Here is a 19,896-nt window from a genome sequence, read left to right on the forward strand (position 1 = left end):
AATTAGCACGCAAGCAACTACACCCGTGGTTTAGAATATTGCTAATTGCAAAGAGTAGTGGAGCGGGTTTAAAAGTGCGAGGTTGGCATCTGTTTCTATCAAGCTTGCTAATAGCTCAATAATGGTTAAGATGTAGGCAAGTTTCAAAAGACTCCATTATTAAGACCATAGATCCCGATGGTGTCCCATATACCATGTAAACAAGCATACCAATAAATCCCACTCCCACTTACCCTATTGCAATGAACAACTTTAACCTTTCATAGATTACTCAAGGACCTCTCTTCGTAGACATGAAAAGAGAAACCTCTGCTCTAATACCAATGTTTGAGAATCTAACCCTTACTTTTAGATTTAGCAGAATTTAACTATGAAAGGAGAGAGAGCTTTCCTTTAAGAGAGAGGTAGGAAGGAGAACATAGGTTGTGCCGGGTTGAATTATTTATACAAGCACACATTAAAAACACTTCAAACATACACACAATTCAAAGAGAATAACCAATTAAGATTGACAACTCGATGAGGACCAGATTTGCTTGGAGTCGGTCCCTTTCCGAAAGGACTTGTATTATAATCCTCTCAAAAGAGAGTTTTGTTACAATACATGTTTGTGATCTTGCAGAGCCTTGCTTGATCGAGAAGATGGTGTCTTCAAGATTCCATGGTATAACCCTCCTTCCCAAACCCTAAACACCCCAGCGTGGAGAAAGGAACTGTGGGGAAAGAGGAAGATGAAGGTGGAGATAAGTTCTTTCAAGTAAGAGAATTGATATTCCATGTACACTTGCTCATTGGAAATCTCTTAGAATAGCTTAGTAATAGAGTAATAGAGATGGAGAAGAAGAAACTTTCATTGGTTTGGATTTGCATTTATAGCCAAGAGCTTGAGCATAGAGCTCGTCTCTAGAGCTCCCATATGAGAATGAGAGAGAGAGAGAGAGAGAGAGAGAGAGAGAGAGAGAGAGAGAGATTGCTTTGCCAATCTTGGGCACTTGAGAGAGTGTGTGAGAGGAGCAAGAAGAGGCCAAAAATCCCATGAGCCCCCCTTTATACTTATGCTAGTGTGCAACTAGACTTGAACTAGAAAGCTTTGGTAAATCCAACAGTTTAGCCAAGTGTGTTTGCACTATTTTTTCCCTGTGATAGAGGCAATCTTTGCTCTGGCATTAGTTATTTCTCTATTCCTCAAGGGGAGAGGGGAGAAAATATTGGAAAAAAACAACTTGGCAATTTCAACATTCTCCTTATGGGAGGTGGCTTAACAACCATCTTTATTGATAAACTAAGGGATAAATCCCTTGCAATTCTTTTTCTTTAACAATGAAAACATGTGAGTATTAGGCTTGTCAATTTTACCAGCCCAATATTGCCTAGTCCAAGCAAGGGCACTCTAGGCCTCTTCCTTTCTAAGCTGATCCTCACATTACTAAGGTCAAGAAGGATTGGTCAACTAGGGAATTGGCCTCAAGCAAAGAGATTTGCCTGCCCATCATCATCCTTTTGTTAGATCTAATTTCCTTAGCCTTTAAAAAAGAAAGAAGTTGAAGCCTTCTGAGTTTGTTTGATGGCCACATCCCATGCCGTAAGTGCAGTCTTATGCTAAACAAATGCACTTTCACAAATAGGATGAACCTTCTTAGTTCTAATTGAAGCTAGCTTGAACAAAGAACTGTCTAGATGAGACCAACCTGCTTTGAAGGCTTGTTCTCCTTTATGAAGTTCAAAAATCAGATGTTTGTGATCAGATAGCAAAAGAGATCGATTAAATTTGCAACTCACCAGCTAATGTGTTTGTAGTAGATTAGCAGACATATACATTATGTAAAGTCTGGAAGCTCTATAGCAGCTTTCGTACTAATTAGTTGACCAAGTGAAACTAGAGCTTTTAGAAGAATCAACTAATGTAGTTTTCTTCTCCCTGCCTTGGATGACTTGTCCTAATGCCTTGATCCTATCATTCAAAGAGGTAACCATGTTGAAGTCACCTATGATCAGGAGAGGATTAGTAAGTTCACTGAGTTCAACCCGAATTAGAAGCATTTAACTTGACGACAGTGTAGCTAAAAGGTTCCTTGAGAGTCATAGCAATCCAATGCCCCTTCTGTCCATAATTTACTTTAGTGATCAACTATTCATGTTTATGATCAAATCCAATCACAACACCTCCTTTTCCTGCAGTATGGTTAGTGTAAAACCATTTGTCAGATCTGCTGTTTTTTTTGGAGATTAGCATCCAAAGAAAAGCCCTTGACTTTGATCTCCTATAGGCAGATAAAGTCAACTTGCAAATGTATGTCAACAAGCATCCATTTCTTGAAACTTACAGCTCTAACAGGGTCTGTAAGACCTTTACAATTTAGAGAAAACCAAAAATTGATTGACTCCTTCTTTAGGAGTTTTAGAGGGCTTTACTAAAGAGATTGAGGCCCTGTTGGGATCAGCAGATTTCTCTTTCTTTCTTTTAGATTTGATGACTTGAAGGGGTAGAGTTTCTTGAGTCATAAGGATGACATAAAGTTCAAAGGAGACTGGGTGAATTTGTTTAGCTCCACACTGTCATCTTCTTGTAGCTCCTTGCTAAACTCATCATCTTTAGAAATGTCATTAGGATTGTCTTCCCACAATTTGACAGTTGGGGAGATGTTTCATGTAGCTGAGATACCAAGTTCACCATGATCAGAGTTATCAGAGTCAGAGGACAAACACTTGACCTTATCCATGGGGCTTTCGGGGGAATCAAATTGTCAGTATGAAGGGGAGGCTTAACTGAATCAGGTTGAGGTACCTCCATGTTCTTTTGAGTTTCAATGGGGGTTTGAGATGTGGAAGCATTACCTTCCACACCCTTAGCCCCATCTACATAGGATGGATCGAAAACATCATCCAGAAGGACCCAAACCCGTTGACATACCTGTTGGCAATATTTCTTGCAGGAGCTCTGTTTTTGTAACTCCCTCTTCTATTTACCTACTAGAATCCTTGGGCTCTGTTTTTGTAACTCCCTCTTCTATTTACCTACTGGAATCCTTCTATTTACCTCCATGTCTTTTGAGTTTCAATGGGGGGTTTGAGATGTGGAAGCATTACCTTCCACACCCTTAGCCCCATCTACATAGGATGGATCGAAAACATCATCCAGAAGTACCCCAAACCTGTTGACATACCCGTTGGCATTATTTCTTGCAGGAGCTCTGTTTTTGTAACTCCCTCTTCTATTTACCAACTGGAATCCTTGATTAATATCTTTTGCATCTTTAACCTTCTCTGTTTCCTTTTGAACCTTGTTAGCTAGCTTAGGACAGTCCTTAATCAAGTGCCCCTGTCTAAGATAGTGAGTAAACAATCTTCTAAACATATAGTACTTGTCCCAACTAATCGTTTAGCATTGGTATCTACTTCTCTAAGCAGCCGAGGGTCCCACTTAGGGTTAATTCCATTGGAAGGTTTCTGCCCCAAAACTTTGCCAATTTAAGCACCTTATGAAAGAATTTGATTGGGAAATCTGGAAAGTCAACCTAGACAGGGTCTTGGAGGGTTTTCCCTTGGGGATCAAACCCCTTATGCCATTTGAAAACAGACATGGGATGTTTTTAATGAGCCACTGTCCTCTGCTAATTACTTATAAAGCAATGAGCCACTGTCCTCTGCTAATTACTTATAAAGCAATGAGCCACTATCCTCTACTAATTACTTATAAAGCAATGTCAGCATCTTCAAAGAAGAAAAGGTAATAGTTGTTAGGTAAATATTGAACCTGTGCTCGAAATAGATTCCTGGCCTCCTACACTTGAGAAATCCACTGCTTTAGGATCTCTACAGGTGATCTCTACAGGTGGCCGATGCCATGACACAACCCAATTACAACCCTCTCCTGCAAATGTTTGAACCAATTATTCAACTCAATAGTACCAACAATGACTTCACCTTCCTTACTGTCCTCTTCAAGGGAGTCATCAATATTGCCTTTATCTACAGATTCATTCCCTATTTCAATGTGTGTAGGTTTCTGAGTACCTTGAGGTTTATCATCTACTGACAAATACTGGGGATTCACTTGATTGTCAATAGTAGCTTGAGCCTTGGGGAGGGTTGTCAATATTTTGAAAGACATTGGAAATCAATGAAAATTGCCCATTGAGTAGAGGGGAATGGGTATTTAGCTGGTTAGGCCTCTGAAGAGAAAAGGGGTGGACTGCAATGTTGCTGATTTGTCTTGTTGTTTGGGTAGACAGAGAGTTGAAGCGATCATGTTGGTGGTGCTGTTGCACAGCAAGAAATGGGCTGGGAGATGGCCTTGCTTGTACTGCATGAGCATATGAAAGGGGCCCTTGTGCTACAGCCCTGTATGATAGAATGTCGAGAGAGACTCTGAATCGATGCTTCTCCGTTTGGGGAAGAAGGGGATTGTGCAAGAACAATTTGAGTAGGGTTCACATGTCCATCGCTTCGGACACAACCATTTATCAGAGCGTCGTGTTGCAAGACTGCATGTGACCTTTCTGGGCTTTAGTGTTGAGGAGGACGGCGCTAGTAGCAGCTTCTCATAAGTGCCGAATTGCCTGCAGCCGTGTGGCACTGCTACGCTTTTTTGTTCCTGCCCGCAGCCGAAGCCCCCGGGGCCCTCTTACTGGGCTACACTCGAATCTACAACAATGCAGAGCCGAGCGCACGTAGCCGGTCTTCTGTTGCTGTCGTCACTTCTCCTGCTGCTCTTCTCCTCCCTCACTAAGTCGGCCTCCCCCTTGCAAGCCTTATCAAGGGCCTGCACCCCTTCTGCAAATCTTCACAAACAGCCCACTCTCAACGTCTTCGTCACCGATCTTCCTCCCGAGCTCAACTATGGACTTCTACATGAATATTGGGACTTTCAAAGATCCAGCGATACAGAAAAGAGCTCAACAGATACTGGGCGAAGCTCGTCAATTTCAAGGGTTAAGATTTCAACAGGTTTGCCTTTGATTCATACGTGCGTGAGTGCGTGTGGTCATGTGTTCGCGTATGCGTGCATGTGCACAGGTCATTGTTGGATGCGTCTTGACAACTTCCTGTGGTGTCAACAGGTGAGTTTTTGACAAAGAGTGTTCATATCCCATTATATCCAGATGATCCCCTTATCAAACAGTACAGTGCAGAGTACTGGCTTTTGGGAGACCTGATCACCCCGGCAAATGAGCGGAGCAACTCTGTGGCTCGAAGAGTGTGGAACTCCTCATTGGCAGATGTCATATTTGTACCATTTTTCGCCACTTTGAGTGCTGAATTGCAACTCCATCAAGCCAAGGGGAAGTTTCGGCACAAAAAGGAAAATGCTGATTATGACCGTCAAGTTCGGGTGTTAGAATTAGTAAAGAATTCACCTGAGTGGAAGCGATCTCAAGGACGTGATCATGTCTTTGTTCTCACTGGTTAGTTTGATATTACTTAATTCCTTAGTCAAGCAATATTTCATCACCTATGAGCTACATTATCCGGAAGCTTGCTGATTTTTAGAAAGGGGGTCTATATGATGCATTCAGAAGTTTCGGTCTTGCATTTGCGATTTTTGCCCTCAAGAGGACTCAAGAGGCCTTTGGACGTACATTGCTTTGAACTGAAAGGCAACGTTGCATGGACATGGTTTGTCCAATTTGGGTTATTGGCTTAGTTTTTTACAGCAGAGGAGACTTCGGGTGCTGTGTTATCAGCCTTGGATGTCTCTTGAACTTCTTGGTAGAGGTGGCTTTCTAATCTCACACAAAACCATTGGACTAAGTACTCTGTGGAGAGCTAGTCATAGTCACAGTCCTGTCAAAGCACCTCCACCTCCCCGAACGAGATGATTAGAATTATGCATCATTCTAATGCCCACTTGCTGGACATAGTTGTTTTAGTGGTATCTGAGAATATTTGCCTTTAAAATGGATGGAGTCAATTGAAAATTCTCTAGAGAAAAATGCCAACTTGCTTTCAACAGCAAGGGAGGCTTGGTGTGCTACATTGTTGGGAGCAAGACATGTTCCATTGTATCAGAGTAGCTCTACCATTGGGATTGGGACGATTAGAATTGTGCGTGATACTCACGCGAGCTTCATGCATGTCCTGACTGTAGACCGCTGCTGCGCCAAGGTGCTGTTTCGCAGGCTGCTGGCCTGTCAGCGGCTCCCCCCCCCCGCTCCCCGCTTTGTTTCCTTGTTTGCTGATTGTTTACTGCATTTTTGTTTGAGTCTTTTTGCTTTCTACGAGTTGCATGTGCTGTGTATTCTGCTTGTGCTTGCGTGTGAGGTGTGTGCTTGTTTGCTGTGCCTGTTTCTTGCCTGTTATTCTTGTTTTTCCCCTGTTTGTGGTTGAATGGGTATGCTGGGTGGTCTTGGTGGGTGTGGTGGATGTGCGTGTTGACATGCCAGGGATGGTTTGTGCCAGTGGGTGGTGGATGTGTCTAATGTGGAGTGGAAGTGATTGATGGTGATTGCTCAGGATGAGTGCTTAGTGCGTACTCAAGGTTCCTTTTACTGCATGAGAGAGTTTCTTTTACTTCATGAGAGAGATTTGCAATAGACTAGAGAGAGGAGAGAATGATACTTTGAGTGAAGGTTTTGTGCGTGAAGAGAGAGAAAGAAGGCTAACACGAGGTGGGGGTTTGGTGGGGTCCCAAACCCCCCTCCACGGGCCCCCCTCTCTATCGCTAGAGAGATATTTGCTTTAGATTGCATAAATGTTGATACAATGGATCTAGATGTCGAGATGTTGATGGGATCTAGCTGTAGATGCTTGGATCTGCAAGGCTGAGAGTTGAAAACTGAAAACACGGGGTGATCTGTGAGGCTCAATTTAAAAACGTTGGTACCGTGGTGGAGATGGTAGCGCTAGGGCTGATTTGTACACCGAGGTGTCTACTCCCAAAAACGTTGAAGGGATGCTTGTGCTACCTGCACTTGTATTGCAGGTACTCGATATGTGTTGAAGAGGTGATTCCTAGGGTCACCTATATAGGTATAGAAGCTCACCTATATAGGTAAATATATAGGTAAAGGAAGCTGGGTCGAGAAGATGCTGCAAGAGCCCTCACGACTTTTAATAATGCTGCTAGAGCCTAGTATGTCAATTATTAATAAGTTATGAACCTATCAATAAGAGGTGCTTCGTATGTAGCTACTACCTAGGCTTGGTACTAATGATTCTGTATAGAAACACCTACGAGTGCCTACACCTAGCAGACATTTGTTGTGCTCATGTGCAATCAGAGGGTATGCAACTACTCTAAAGTGCTTGGACATGCACGTCCAATGTATAGACTCACGAAGGTTCCATAACACCTTTGAGGTTGTCCTAAATCTTAGAAGTGTGAGTTACAACTTGTCCACATGCACATAGGGTTACACGTGACATCCCCCTTTTTATGGTGAGATACTGGCACTGAGTTGCATGGTTTCCTTGTAGTCTGTCAACAACTCAGGGTAGTTTGTGAAGAAATCTTTGTTGACCCCAAGGTGGTACAGAACGTATTGTACGTGGCGTATATATACGTACTTCCGTATAGGAATTTTTTTGATGTACGTAAAAATATGTACTTGTCACAAAACAGGAGCGTACACGAGCACTTAGAAATCTGAAAAATAAAATACTTTGCAAAAGTGACAGAAGGGAGAAGATCGACACAGTATTGGGGACCAGAAGATGGGCTGGTCTCCCCCCGTCAAGAGTATTCTTTATTCAGGGAGAATTCTTATACAAGCATGAGAACCCGAGGAAACCCCTCCGTTCTGTAATCTTAGACCCGAAGGTCGTGCTTTCCCGTAAAGGGCTTGGGCACAAGGCCGTTCCTTCCCGTAAGGGACTTAGGCGTGAAGCCGTACTCTCCCCTAAGGGACTTAGGCGTGAAGCCGTACTTCCCGTGAGGGGCTTTCCCGTAAGATGGGAGATTCCTGCAAAACAAACCACACAAAGCAATAATTCTAAATGCGTATCAACACCTTATACCTGTCGCTCCTTGCTCGGAAAAACGACCTCCGTACTCAGTCGTCACACGAACACTTGCAATTTCCGTCGCCAACCCTTGCTCCAGAATCCCAGCGCTAGCTCCTTCTGCTGCTTCCGGCATGTGTAAAACTGAAACACTTGCTGTCCTTTTATAGGCCCTTGCACCCGGCGGGAATAGGAGCCGAAAAAGCAGAACCCTGGCGTCCCTAGAGAGAGGAGAGAGAGAGATCGTTGAATCTGGCTTGGTAGCTTATTAGCGCTGAGCTTTTTTAGAGAGCCTTGCTTTATTTTATTATAAGAGGGCCGGTCACTTAAAAGTGACCGGCCACTTAATAAAATAAAGTGTGAACCTGTTCAAACTTTAAAAACTCACTTAGTTAGTGAAAATAATGCTACACGAACACATTCCAGGCGTCCCCGGGTGCAGAACACGGGCACATATGCAATGCAGACACAGACTCCTCGCGGGAAAGCATCTGCCCTCTCGCGAATGTTCCTGCTTTTCGTAAAAAGCTTCATTGAACCCATATTTATTCTTGTGCCTGCGTACTTACGCGTATTTTCTTACTCAGTTCGGATTTCCTCCGTAGCCTACTGAATGCCCCCTTACTGATGCACCCGTCACCCATCATGTGACGCATCAGGGGCACTCGTAACCCGGCCCTTTCCACCGAACTTACGGAAACTCCTTCGCGATGTTTACCGTCACCCATCAAGTGACACATCAGAGTTGTCCGTTCTTGATGGTACTTCTTATAGCTACAATCTTTTAACAGTTCTTAGTGTACACAATAAAATATCCTAGAAAAAGAAATTAACCATTAAAAGAAAAAGAATAGTCCAATTAGCATCAATACTCTTGCAAAAAAACCGCAAAGTACTAAATTTTCTAGGACATTTCCAATAAAAAACAAGAGAGAAGGCAACAGATTGTAGAGACATTAAACTCTCTGCACCTTGGTTACACACGTCTACAAATTGTAGCTAAAAAATTGCTCGCAAAGTTTGGGCGAAACTCGCAGCCACGCAATAGAGTTGGCCAATTTTTTTTTTAAAAAAAATGCAACGTACAGATCATTTTGTACGTTATGTTCCATACGTACGTTTTGATCCTACCTTGGTTGACCCACAGTGCCGTGGGTTCCTCGATCCTTGAACTTCAAAAAGTATTCTTTTCAGACGCGTCTGATTGGGCAACCATACGTCCGGGTGCGTCCGCGTGAGATTGGAGTGAGAATGAGGATTTCGGACGTGGGCAGGGCCGATTTGACGATGTGGCATTTTTTTCTCCCAAAGGTCACATTTGCCCGTAAACGCCTCTGCGCGAGTCTTCTAGAGTCTGCCGCGCTACACTTTCTGCACAGCCGTGACCCGATTGAGGCCATTGTGGGCTTGAGCCCGTGAGCCCTACCCACACACTCTCTCCTGCGGTGCTCTCCTTTTACCCGTGGGCTGCTCCTGAAGCCTCCACTTTGTCAAGGTTTGAAGTTTGAACTTTGCACTGTGCAGATGGGCCGAGTGAAGCGTCCCGAATGGCAGTATGTGGAACAATTGAAGCCTCAAAAGAAAGAGCAATTTACATGTAAATGCAAGTATTGTGGGCATACTTGGGACGGAGGTCCTCTTGTATTTGTGCACATTTATTGTCCATCTCTGGCCATGGTGTAGGCCCATGTGAGAGTGTGCCAGAGGACGTCAAAGAGGTGGTCACAAGATTGCTTGTAGATGTAAAGAATGATGGGAAGGACCTACCCAAATGCATATGTAGATGCCTTGGTGGATGATTTGGAAGGTAATGCCTCTCTATCTCAAGGAGGTGCCTCAGGCTCAATGAGTACACATGCATCAGGGAGTGCACATGTAAGTGCCACTGGGACTTCGGCTTCCAAATCATATGTGGGGTCCTCAAGCAAGAAGAGGAAGGCTGCACAAGGGCCTTTGGCAAGTGCATTTAGCTTGCAAGCACGCAAGCAAGCAGATCAAGCCTTGCGCAGGTTTTTTTATGCAGAGGACATTCCTGAATGGAAAGTGCGGAGTTCTTTCTTTTTGGAAATGGTCAAGGCAATTGGACAAGTTGGTCTATCTTATGTGCCTCCCACATACAATGCTTTGCGCACCACAGAGTTAAATGATGAGGTCAATGCATTGGTCATGAGATCATGAGTGTGCGCGAGAAATGGAAGAAACATGGATGCACAATTGTATGTGATGGATGGCCTGACACTAGACGCAGGTCTATCATTAACTTTCTTGCATGCTCTAACATTATCACGTGACACATCCAACCTTGTGTGTCCGTGGACAAGCTACAGCATAGCAAGGGTTCAGTCAGTCCCAGTCTAGATTTAGAAGTGATCTGGCACTTTTGTGAGTCTATTCGTAGACCGTGCATGCCCAGTCACTTAGTGTAGATGCATATCCTGTGGTTGCACATAGCATGATCATAAGCATTCCCATCAAAATCCATCAGAATTAGTTAGGGGAATTTTCTAGTGCATTTAGCCTATTTTACCTATTTTTGGCATTTTTCACTTATTAATTTAAGTGACTTTCCAACAAAAGTAGGTAGGGCAATTTGGGCAAGAAAATATATAAGCAAATCAAAGTTAGCTCTAAATGGCAAAAGAGGCAACAGGAGCCAAGCTCCGCAGGCAACTTCTCAGCAAGACCAAGCCTTGGTGGAACTTCCCTCCAAGCAGCAGATCCCCCTTCCACTAGCGTTTTTGCAAAGCACCTCAATCTAGTGTTTTCAGCATCTGCACCCTCGCTAGCAAGTCCCAGCAGATAGCGTTTTTGCATTAGATTTCCCCGCAGCATCCCACAGCACCTGGCGTTTTGTCATCAGCATACCTAGCGTTTTTTGCAACTTCAGCCTCTAGCGTTTTTGGTCCAAATTTTAGCCCTTTGCAGATTCAGCATGCAGCGTTTTTCATCAGTGAAGTACCTGCAATTTCAGCCCTAAAAGAGTAGCAGATTCAGCCCAGAAAGACCATCAGTTTTCAGCCTTAAGAACCTCAGTTTTCAGCCCTAAACCTGCAGATTTTCAGCGTCAAAGACCCATAGAAACAGCCCCCAAAATCAACGTTTTTGGACTAGTCGTAGATTTCAGCCCATAGCGTTTTTGGACAGTAGATACAAGATTGCAGATTTCAGCCCTAGTGTCGTCCTCGTCATCCCCGTCGTCGTTGTCAACATAGCCTAGACTTGCATTAGTCTCATGCATTGCATTCGTACCAGATTGTGCAATCATAAGTAGACCACTCTCGCCGACGAGAGTGAGGCCTTCGGAGGAGGGTTTTACAACGTCTCTGGTGTCGTATCTCTCTTCTCTTTCCATCTCTCAGTCTCATACACTTGCACGCACAGTGTCCATTCACTTTGTTTGTAATCATTGCATTCTCTCATTAAGAACGGAAGGCTCTACCTTCCATAAGAGCAAAAGGAACCTTGAGCACAGTTCGGAGCACTCATCTTGAGCAAAGCGCAAACATTCATTCCGCTGCACCTAACAAACATGCTCCTGGAAGATGGCACCCACCGGATAGGAATCTGAAATCTAACAATATATACTGTACAAGGTGTGAGTGAAAACAGTAGTTTCCGTCTTTCAATTTTTACGTGTGCAGAGTGTTTGGTGCATGCCTGATAAAGGTTACGAATTCATCATCCAGTTGACATTTATTTTAAGGCCTCATGACTATTGACTCTTGCTATCCATCATACAAGAAACTCTAATGAGTTGCTGATACTCTATTGGATTCTCGAACTGGGTAGTGTAGCCTATTTAATAAGTTTCTTACGAGGTATCTGCCGACATGAAACTCATTTGCAATCCTACTTCCTTGTATTCTTAGTGTAGCTTCTTCACATATTTATTTGAAAGACAAATATAAGTCCATTGTACCTAACTTACTGGAGGTTTCTCAGGGACTTTCTTGCGTTTATTTGGGAGAATTGGGCTTTTGAGAGCTGCACTTGTCTGTTTTTAGCAGTTAACAGTACTTGCTTGATACTCTGATTCCAGAGATCCTGTAAATGATGGGAAAATGAGGTTGGAATGCCCTGTTTGGCAGACCCAGTGGCCATGTGGCACGTGCGGTCCGAAATTGCTCCAGCTGTGCTTCTCACTGTTGATTTTGGAGGATGGTACATGGAAGATGCGAAGGAGGTAGAGAACCAAGAGGGACCTTTGGATGTCATATCCCACAGGCAAGTGTCCTTATTAAAGGATGTCATTGTTCCTTACACTCACTTGCTCCCCCCTTTGCACCCAGCTGATGATAAGCAGCGGGGTACTCTTCTTTATTTCAAAGGAGCGAGGCACCGGCACAGGGTAATGTATACTACCTGGTCAATTTCATTAATTCTCTAGTGTGATTGGGCTTCTCTGAATAACCTTGGCTGTTTCCTTTCTGTTAGACCGGTCTTGTCCGTGACAAGCTGTGGGCCCTTCTGAAGGACGAACCTGGAGTTGTCTTTGAGGAAGGGTTTCCTAATAAAACAGGAAGAGAGCAAGCTTTGAAGGGAATGCGCAGTGCTGATTTTTGCCTGCATCCAGCAGGTGACACACCTACCTCATGCAGACTATTTGATGCAGTTATGAGCCTGTGTATACCTGTCATTGTTAGCGATAGCATTGAACTGCCTTTTGAGGGGGTGCTTGATTATACAGAGTTCTCTCTCTTTGTGGCGGTTCATAATGCTTTACAGCCGAAATTTTTGGTTAATTATCTCAAGGGCATCTCTGCGCAGCGGAAAAGGTCGATGCGGACTCGTCTTGCCAATGCTCAGCAGTTTTTTGAATATGACAATGGGTATCCTGGTGGAATTGGGCCTGTTAAAGGGGCTGTGAATGCAATCTGGAATAAAGTGTCTGACAAAGTCCCTGCCATTAAGGAAGCAGTTGCAAGAGAGAGAAGAAAACCTTTAGACGTTTCAGTTCCTGCCCGCTGCCAATGTTTGTGAACTTGTGCAGACTTCATTGTTTTTATATAGAGTTTGTCCATTTTCAGCTGAACTGAGGTACATCAAACATGATGCCTTGAAATTTGTAGAGAGAGAGAGAGAGCACTACCCTCATTTTATGGTCAGTGCGAAGCCAAATTCGTATATGTTGATAGGGAAGTCTGTTCTATGTAAATTAGGTTGAACATCTTCATTTGAGGTTTTAGCTGACTAAACAGAGGCTTGAATGCAATATATGAATTGTTTAAGTCCTAAATGGAGTCGTCGACTTATTCTAGACAGAGTTACATCCACAACATAAGTCAAATAAACTCATCAAATTGCGCTTGGACAGCATTGGCCTTGCACATATCATAAGCAGTGTATCAACATCCGCAGCAACAGCCTTGATCCAGTCCTAATCGTGCAACTGACATCTGTGAAGCTGGAAGAAGACGAGCCTGAATGAGAAGGGTCTAAGGCTCCTTTATGCAATTTTTCTGGCCATGTTCACACACCTGGGTTTCATTTGCTGGTTAGGTATCTGAAGTTTGAATCTTGTACTTATTTTGACATTGTTTTATTGTGGTTTTCTTTGCCTGAATGGCTTTCTTCTTTGAAAGGTGATTTGTGCAAAATGTACTAAATCGATCTATTATAGTCAAACATTGCGTGTTCCTTGCAGAAGAGGTAACAATGTAGCTCTCTGTTCTATCATATGTTTGCGACGTGTCCTATCCTGTACCGCCTATAGGTTGCACAAAAGAGCGATTGTTTGCTGTTATTTCATTATTCCTATATGCAACTGTAGCATGGTTAACTACACAGAGGTATGGCTTGTTGCCCAGTTACAACTTATGTTGTGCATTTTTGTGAACTGCTGATGTCTCAATGCTATGCAAGGTGCTTGGAAGTGTTGTAAGGCAGCATATGTTAATGAGTAACATTTATGTAGCTGCTGGCATGCAAGTGGTGGCACAAAACATTGAATGCATGAGAATGAATGATGCCCGTAAGCGTCCACCGATGCAAGCGGAGAGGCTCAATAATAGACCATAACTAGGAACCACTACTTCAAAAGGGGTAACTTTAAAGACTATTTTTCTCTTTATCAATTCAAAGTTATACTTTCTTCAAAAAAAAAAAATAACTTTAAATACTGAAGATTTTTTTGCAGTCTCTACAAAGTGCTGAATATGGCCAAATTCAAAACTACACACAACTAAGTTGAGAATTGAGTCAAATGGGAGGCTATCTAGGCAAGACTACACGTAGAGGAAGCTAGCCTCCAGCAAAACCTGGCACGAGAGAGTAAAAAGGAGGCTCAAAAACCAAACAAAGGTTTTTGACGTGAGTTTTAGTTATATACAAGCAACACCTCAAACATCACACATATGAATACATAAGGTAAATCGTTGAATCAAAGCTAACAAATACCACACGAAGAAGACCACTCTATTTTGTCACAGATTGTCCATATCCACATCTCTCCCCCCCCCCCCCGCCCCCTCTCTCTCTCTCTCTCTCTCTCTCTCTCTCTATATATATATATATATATATATATACACACACACACACACACACACACACACACAAAATAGCATGAGGTCTTTCCTCTGACTCTTGTGTTACATGGGACAAAAAGAAGCAGGGCTGATAAGTATTTTGGGAGCCCCTCATCTACATCTTTATTAAACCGTCCATTACATAATCACACAAACAGCTATCGCAGTAAAGGTAGGTGTTTGGACGCTCTGCTAAAGGCAAGATACTAGTCGTCAAGACTAACCCATACTCTCGGGTGTGTGGAGTACTGTTAAAATACCCTTTTAATTGATGACCATAACTACGATACAAAAAGATCTTATGAGGTGGAAGGAATTGGGTTAGCAGGTATAACCGCTTTGAAAAACCTGGCTTCAATGAATGTTCTATGTAATAATATTGTGGCCCTAGGCCCAGAGCCTCAGTAACCATCGCCAATCTGATATTGTTCCTAAAATGCTCGCGACCCCAAAGGGTTACACGAGTCACTCGATTTTGATATGACCACCATTTAGTCTGGGAAACAGAGGTTCCTAATTGCGGGAATAGATGTAGTTCATAACGGAGTAAAGTAGCTCTCCGAGTAGAGTCACCTGATTGATAAAGGTGTGCTGTTGCTATGGAAAAAACTAGTTCTCGATTGTAGGCCATTTTTTGATTAACACACCTGAGGAGCAAATATACGGATATGTATATTACTTGAGTACAGTTACTCCTTATTGTTACCTTGGACGAGTTTATGTATAAGTGTCATCTGGCTTTTATAGACCCACATTTTGACTTTGAGTCGGAATTGGAAGTAATAATTAATCACAAAAAAGTGTTGTTGCTATGCAATGTATCGTACACCGTTAAGATCCTTGCTAGTATATTGTACCCTAGTGGATGGCTGCATGACTTTAGCCGAGTATAAGGATCAGTTGAATTTGTAACGGGATGTGTGGGATCAACTTGAGCCAGGTTCAAAAAGCTCGTAAGTTGATTCGAACCGGGTATCGACCGCATTGTTTTTTTTAGTTGGTATACATAATGTGACTTGGTATTTTTGGACTTGACCTTGCTTTAAGGTAAATAATATATATCTCTCTCTCTCTCTCTCTCTCTCTATACACTCAGTAGCGTATTTTTTAAAGCTTCTCTATTGTGTCGGGCTGCCTGCAACACGCCACTGCCTGCACTAGGGTTGAGGGGGCAGGTGAGTGTAGTAGCAAATGCTGGGGCGAGTTGATCAAGATTAAACCGGATCTTCAGCTAGGATAATCCCGGAGTATCTAGCCCGTATGGGCGCCGTCTAATGCTGTAGCTGGTCCGAGTCAGTGGCGGATCTGCTCCCGATTTGCTTCAGCAAAGTATAAATGCCCCTTAAAAAAGTGAGTACTCTTACTCACTTAGCATCGTGCTGTATTCACTTGCGTGCATTCTATACTGTGTGGGTTAGAAGATATTTTCTACTATGTGCTCAGTCATGCCGAAAAAGAATGGAAAGGAGATTGTGGAAGCTTTGTCGTCTCCTAATCTACAGGTTAAACAAATTTTCTGTCTTGCTCTAGGGAATTTCTATAAATACCGTGTAGCTTTGCTGAGACTGTTTTGAGAAAGCTTAAAAAAAAACCAGTTAATTCGTTTCCGGATACTGACCTTTCTTGTGTAAAAGGTGTAAGAGGAGATGTAAGATTGGTCTTCATCTCTAATCTACAGGTCAAACAGAAAATATCTCTTACTCTAGAGACTGGCAATTGTTATTTTGAAGCTATGCTGAAAAACGTTTTGAAAGGCCTTAAAAAACCAGTAATATAGATTTTGGTAAAATGGAAAATTGTTCCGGAAACTGTTCGTACAGGTTTATGGGAGTAATGTTAGTGGGAGTACATGTCTGCTCTGGGACAGTTAGGAAATTGTAACCCTCTGTGACTAATGGTGTTTGTTTTCGTAAAATAAACAAAAAAATAGTTATATAACCTGGTTCTGGAAACTGACTCTTACTATTAAGGGAAGAAGTGTGAATGGCTCAGTTAAACTAAGAACTACCTAGTTTTTTTTGAATGATGGTAGTAATATGTCTGGTTGCCGTAAAAAGTGCTGTAAAACTGGTTTTCTGAGGAAAAATCTGTAATTTAAAAAAAGAAAAGAAAAATGGGGAGACTGCCAGGTATGAGGGAGTTTGGCTGCTGAGGAAAGAGTATTGTATGGTACTTAAAGGAAAGGAATTGTATATATGGGTGATGATGTTATGTTCTGTTAAAAAACTACTCAATAGATGTAATGTACTCTTGAAAGGGATACTGCAGAAAAAAAACCAGAAATTCACAAAAAAATGAGCTGTAATGATCTTATAAGGTTGAAAAGATTTATTGTAACACTACATTGCTAAGGTCCTTTGAGTAAGAGGACAGTTTCTTGAATGATTCACTTTCTTGTTCTGGTACGTATTCTATTGAATCAACTGTACTTAATACAGGTTTCGGAAATGGTGTCTTGTCGTCTGATATTTGGTTGGTAGTAAGTAGTATCTCATAACCACGTGTAGGAGTAAATTTTGGTTTTGCAAATTGACTTAACCATTTTTACCATATTACATCACCTACTAGTAAGATCGAAATGTTTTTTAGAGGAGATGCCTATCTCACTGAATCGGCTAAAAGCTATTTTGTATTTACTTAGTACTAGCTTCTGATATGTTGCTCTTTCTCTTATTCTTTATAAAGCTAAGAGTGAAAACACATACTGGATCGATTAAGCGTGGCGACACATACCGGATTATCTATAGAGCTAAAGAGTGGCAACACATACCGGATTGATTAAGCTGGTTTCAAAGTTACTTGATCTTTTTACATCACATACTATGATGTTTAGTGATAGTGTTCGGTGACTTACCATTACTTCAACATAGTGACTGAGTTCTGAAGGTCTTGGTTGGTTTGAACCTCGGCTATTCAATAGAATTTTCTTGTCATCATCTGCTGGCTTCCTAATTTCACTCAAGTATATATGAACTGATTCGTACCTAACATCTTGCAGTATATAAAAAAAAGCTTCTCGAAGTTGGTTTTAAAGGCCTTGGTATTATAAGGAAAGTCATATAATTCCCTTTAACTGATCTTTGCTGGTTAATCTTTTGTCGTATCTTTCTCGGACAAGGTCTGAGTTTGATCTAAGGACTGACTCATCTAGGGCTTTTTGATATTTAAAAAAACAGTTTATATCTGGCTTGGGTTACAGTATGTCAGACATGACATGATAAGCATAGATATTTCTTGAGAAATAAAGTTTTTTTTAAAAAAAATAAAAATTAATAAAAAGGGGAGTGAGCTCAGGTTTATAATTTTGTAAATTCTTAGAAGACTTTTTTGAAGATATCTCAGGGTGCTTATAAAAAGGATTCTTGAAGTAGGATCTGTTCTAAAAGATTGTTTTTTTTCTATACTTCAAACCACAAGGATGAGGTGGTGCTTAATGGAGCTGTGTTCTGGCTTGAGATTAACTATGCCTACCGATATAGAGTGAAATTCTCTCCTATCAGATTAAAAAAGAAGTTTTTCTTTTGCCTAAAAACTTAAGTGTAGCAAAGAAAGTTTTTTTTAAAAAAAGATATATATATAAAATTGAGGAATAAACAGATACATAGCTGCTTTATGGGTGTTCACTTTCCTTTATCAGATTGGCAAAAATGCCAAAGAAAGGTTAAAAAAAAAAAAGAACAATATACTAGTTAAGAACTATGTGTTTTTTTAAGGTGACATGGATAACAACTGGGATGCCCTGCATCACCTGCTTACAGTCAAGTGCTAACGAATAGTTTTCTTGTGGCTATGGGTGCAGGTGAGGGCTACCTTCCTTGATTAAAATGTCCAGTTCTTAACAACTGGTGGATCTCTTAGTAGGACGCAAATTTTCCCAGACTTTGGGTTTATGGATTCTTGAGCTGTATCTTGTTATCTTCATTACCTTGTACAAAATTTATTTTCAACTGCAAATAAATTATTGTGCAAAGCCACTGTACTTTTCTAGAATTGTTAGTCTGTGAACAGTTAATGTTCGTTTGCGTGTATATATATATAGATTTAAAACTGCTACACACACAATAAACGCAAAAGGGAGATTGACTTGACTGTTGGTCTCTCTCAGACTATGACTCTAGAAACTGTCACCTATGATAGTATAATGATTATACTCTTATAGGCTGGGGTGCTATCACACAGTCTCTTTGGTTTTTTTAACCTGACTGGTGATAAGGTTGCTAGCACTACCATACCACTTTATATTTATTTTTCACACTTTACTTTAGATACTATCATTTACATTATCTATTACTTCTGTTTACCAGGTCGTGGGAAAGCTCACTGTAAAAATGAAAGTCTGCTCTGACCCTGAAAAAAGAGCTATGATTTTAGAGAAACTTCGTCTAGCTAAAGAAATAGAAAAGACCTTCCCTTGTGTCTCTTATAGGGCTAGGCCCTATCTACATAGGGCTGTAAAATTCAAAAAGATGTAACTCTTTGTTTTAGATCCTCAGGTCTATACTCCTCTTCCTAGACTATGGAATTCTAACTTATGATATTTTTGCAGATTGTTTCCCTTTCCCAAGGACTTGCTCTTCCTATGGAACCTCTTTCCCTTGCCTCTCTTCTTGTGCTAAAATGTATACAAGATAGAGAAGCTTTTGTCCTAATTTATGATGCTTCGAAGGAGTCTAGTCTATCTCTTGTCCAACTAATTTCATTTGACCTATGGGTTAAAGTACTAGATCTCCTTGTAAAAAACAAATCTGATGGTATCAACCTTTTGATGGAATTTTCTTTAAATCTAGCCGGACTTTCCAAAGCACATATTCAAGACTTAGAGTCTTTTTCTTCCAAAGGTTCTGAACTGTCCAATCTTCTTAGAAAATTTTGTGGCCTTAGTCCGATCTTTGTTACAGCTCCCTCTACGCTTATTGTCCCTCCACCGAATAGCCTCTTCTGTAGAGATGCAGCCACCTTAGAAGAAGTTAAGGAATTTCAGAAAGACCTTTGTTCACTCAGTGAAGCTTTGCTTTTGGATATGGTACCAAAAGTCTCTAGGGCCTTTCCTTTTTTACCGTCACGACAAGTTGAGGTAGAATCCTTGGGAGTTGAGCACAGGCTGTGGATGTTTCCAAATAAAGGATTTCTTGCACCCATATCCATGGAAACCTGGGTCTTCCTTGCCAACTTGGCCCCTGCTACTATTGAGGAATGCAAACTTAAAGTGTTGAAAGGAATCCAGCTCTTGGACAAAGGGGATCTAATTAAAGCCCCTTTCAATATGTGTTTCCTTGATGATAAAAAATGTAGTTCGAATACTGGGTTATATGCAAGAACTAAAGGAGTTATGACCTTTAGTAAAATCAATGCTGATTACTACACCAAGACAGTGTGGAATGTGTTCAGGCCTTACCTTAAGTGTGCTTGCAGATTCTTAGACCCAAAAGCT

The 19,896-nt window shown here is 41.7% G+C and overlaps 1 protein-coding gene across 3 annotated transcripts; it reads left to right on the forward strand.

Annotated features, from left to right (window-relative positions):
* Window positions 1-4,116: 4,116 nt before the first annotated feature.
* On the forward strand, window positions 4,117-13,177 carry LOC147438236 (Exostosin family protein). Of its 3 annotated transcripts, none has more exons than XM_086487536.1 (5): window positions 4,117-4,947; window positions 5,061-5,405; window positions 12,030-12,289; window positions 12,376-12,517; window positions 12,709-12,896. In XM_086487536.1, the coding sequence occupies exons 1-5, from the start codon at window positions 4,653-4,655 to the stop codon at window positions 12,756-12,758; spliced, it is 1,092 nt and encodes a 363-aa protein (XP_086343662.1). In that variant the 5' UTR covers window positions 4,117-4,652; the 3' UTR covers window positions 12,759-12,896. The 3 variants fall into 3 exon arrangements, with proteins under 3 accessions (XP_086343662.1, XP_086343661.1, XP_086343660.1); XM_086487535.1 differs by having other exon boundaries at window positions 4,120-4,947; window positions 12,629-13,177; XM_086487534.1 differs by having other exon boundaries at window positions 4,122-4,947; window positions 12,376-13,177.
* The last annotated feature ends 6,719 nt before the right edge of the window (window positions 13,178-19,896 follow it).

The sequence above is a fragment of the Adiantum capillus-veneris genome, chromosome 17 (assembly GCF_014529385.1).
Source record: "Adiantum capillus-veneris isolate H3 chromosome 17, ASM1452938v2, whole genome shotgun sequence".
NCBI classification, from domain to species: Eukaryota; Viridiplantae; Streptophyta; class Polypodiopsida; order Polypodiales; family Pteridaceae; genus Adiantum; species Adiantum capillus-veneris.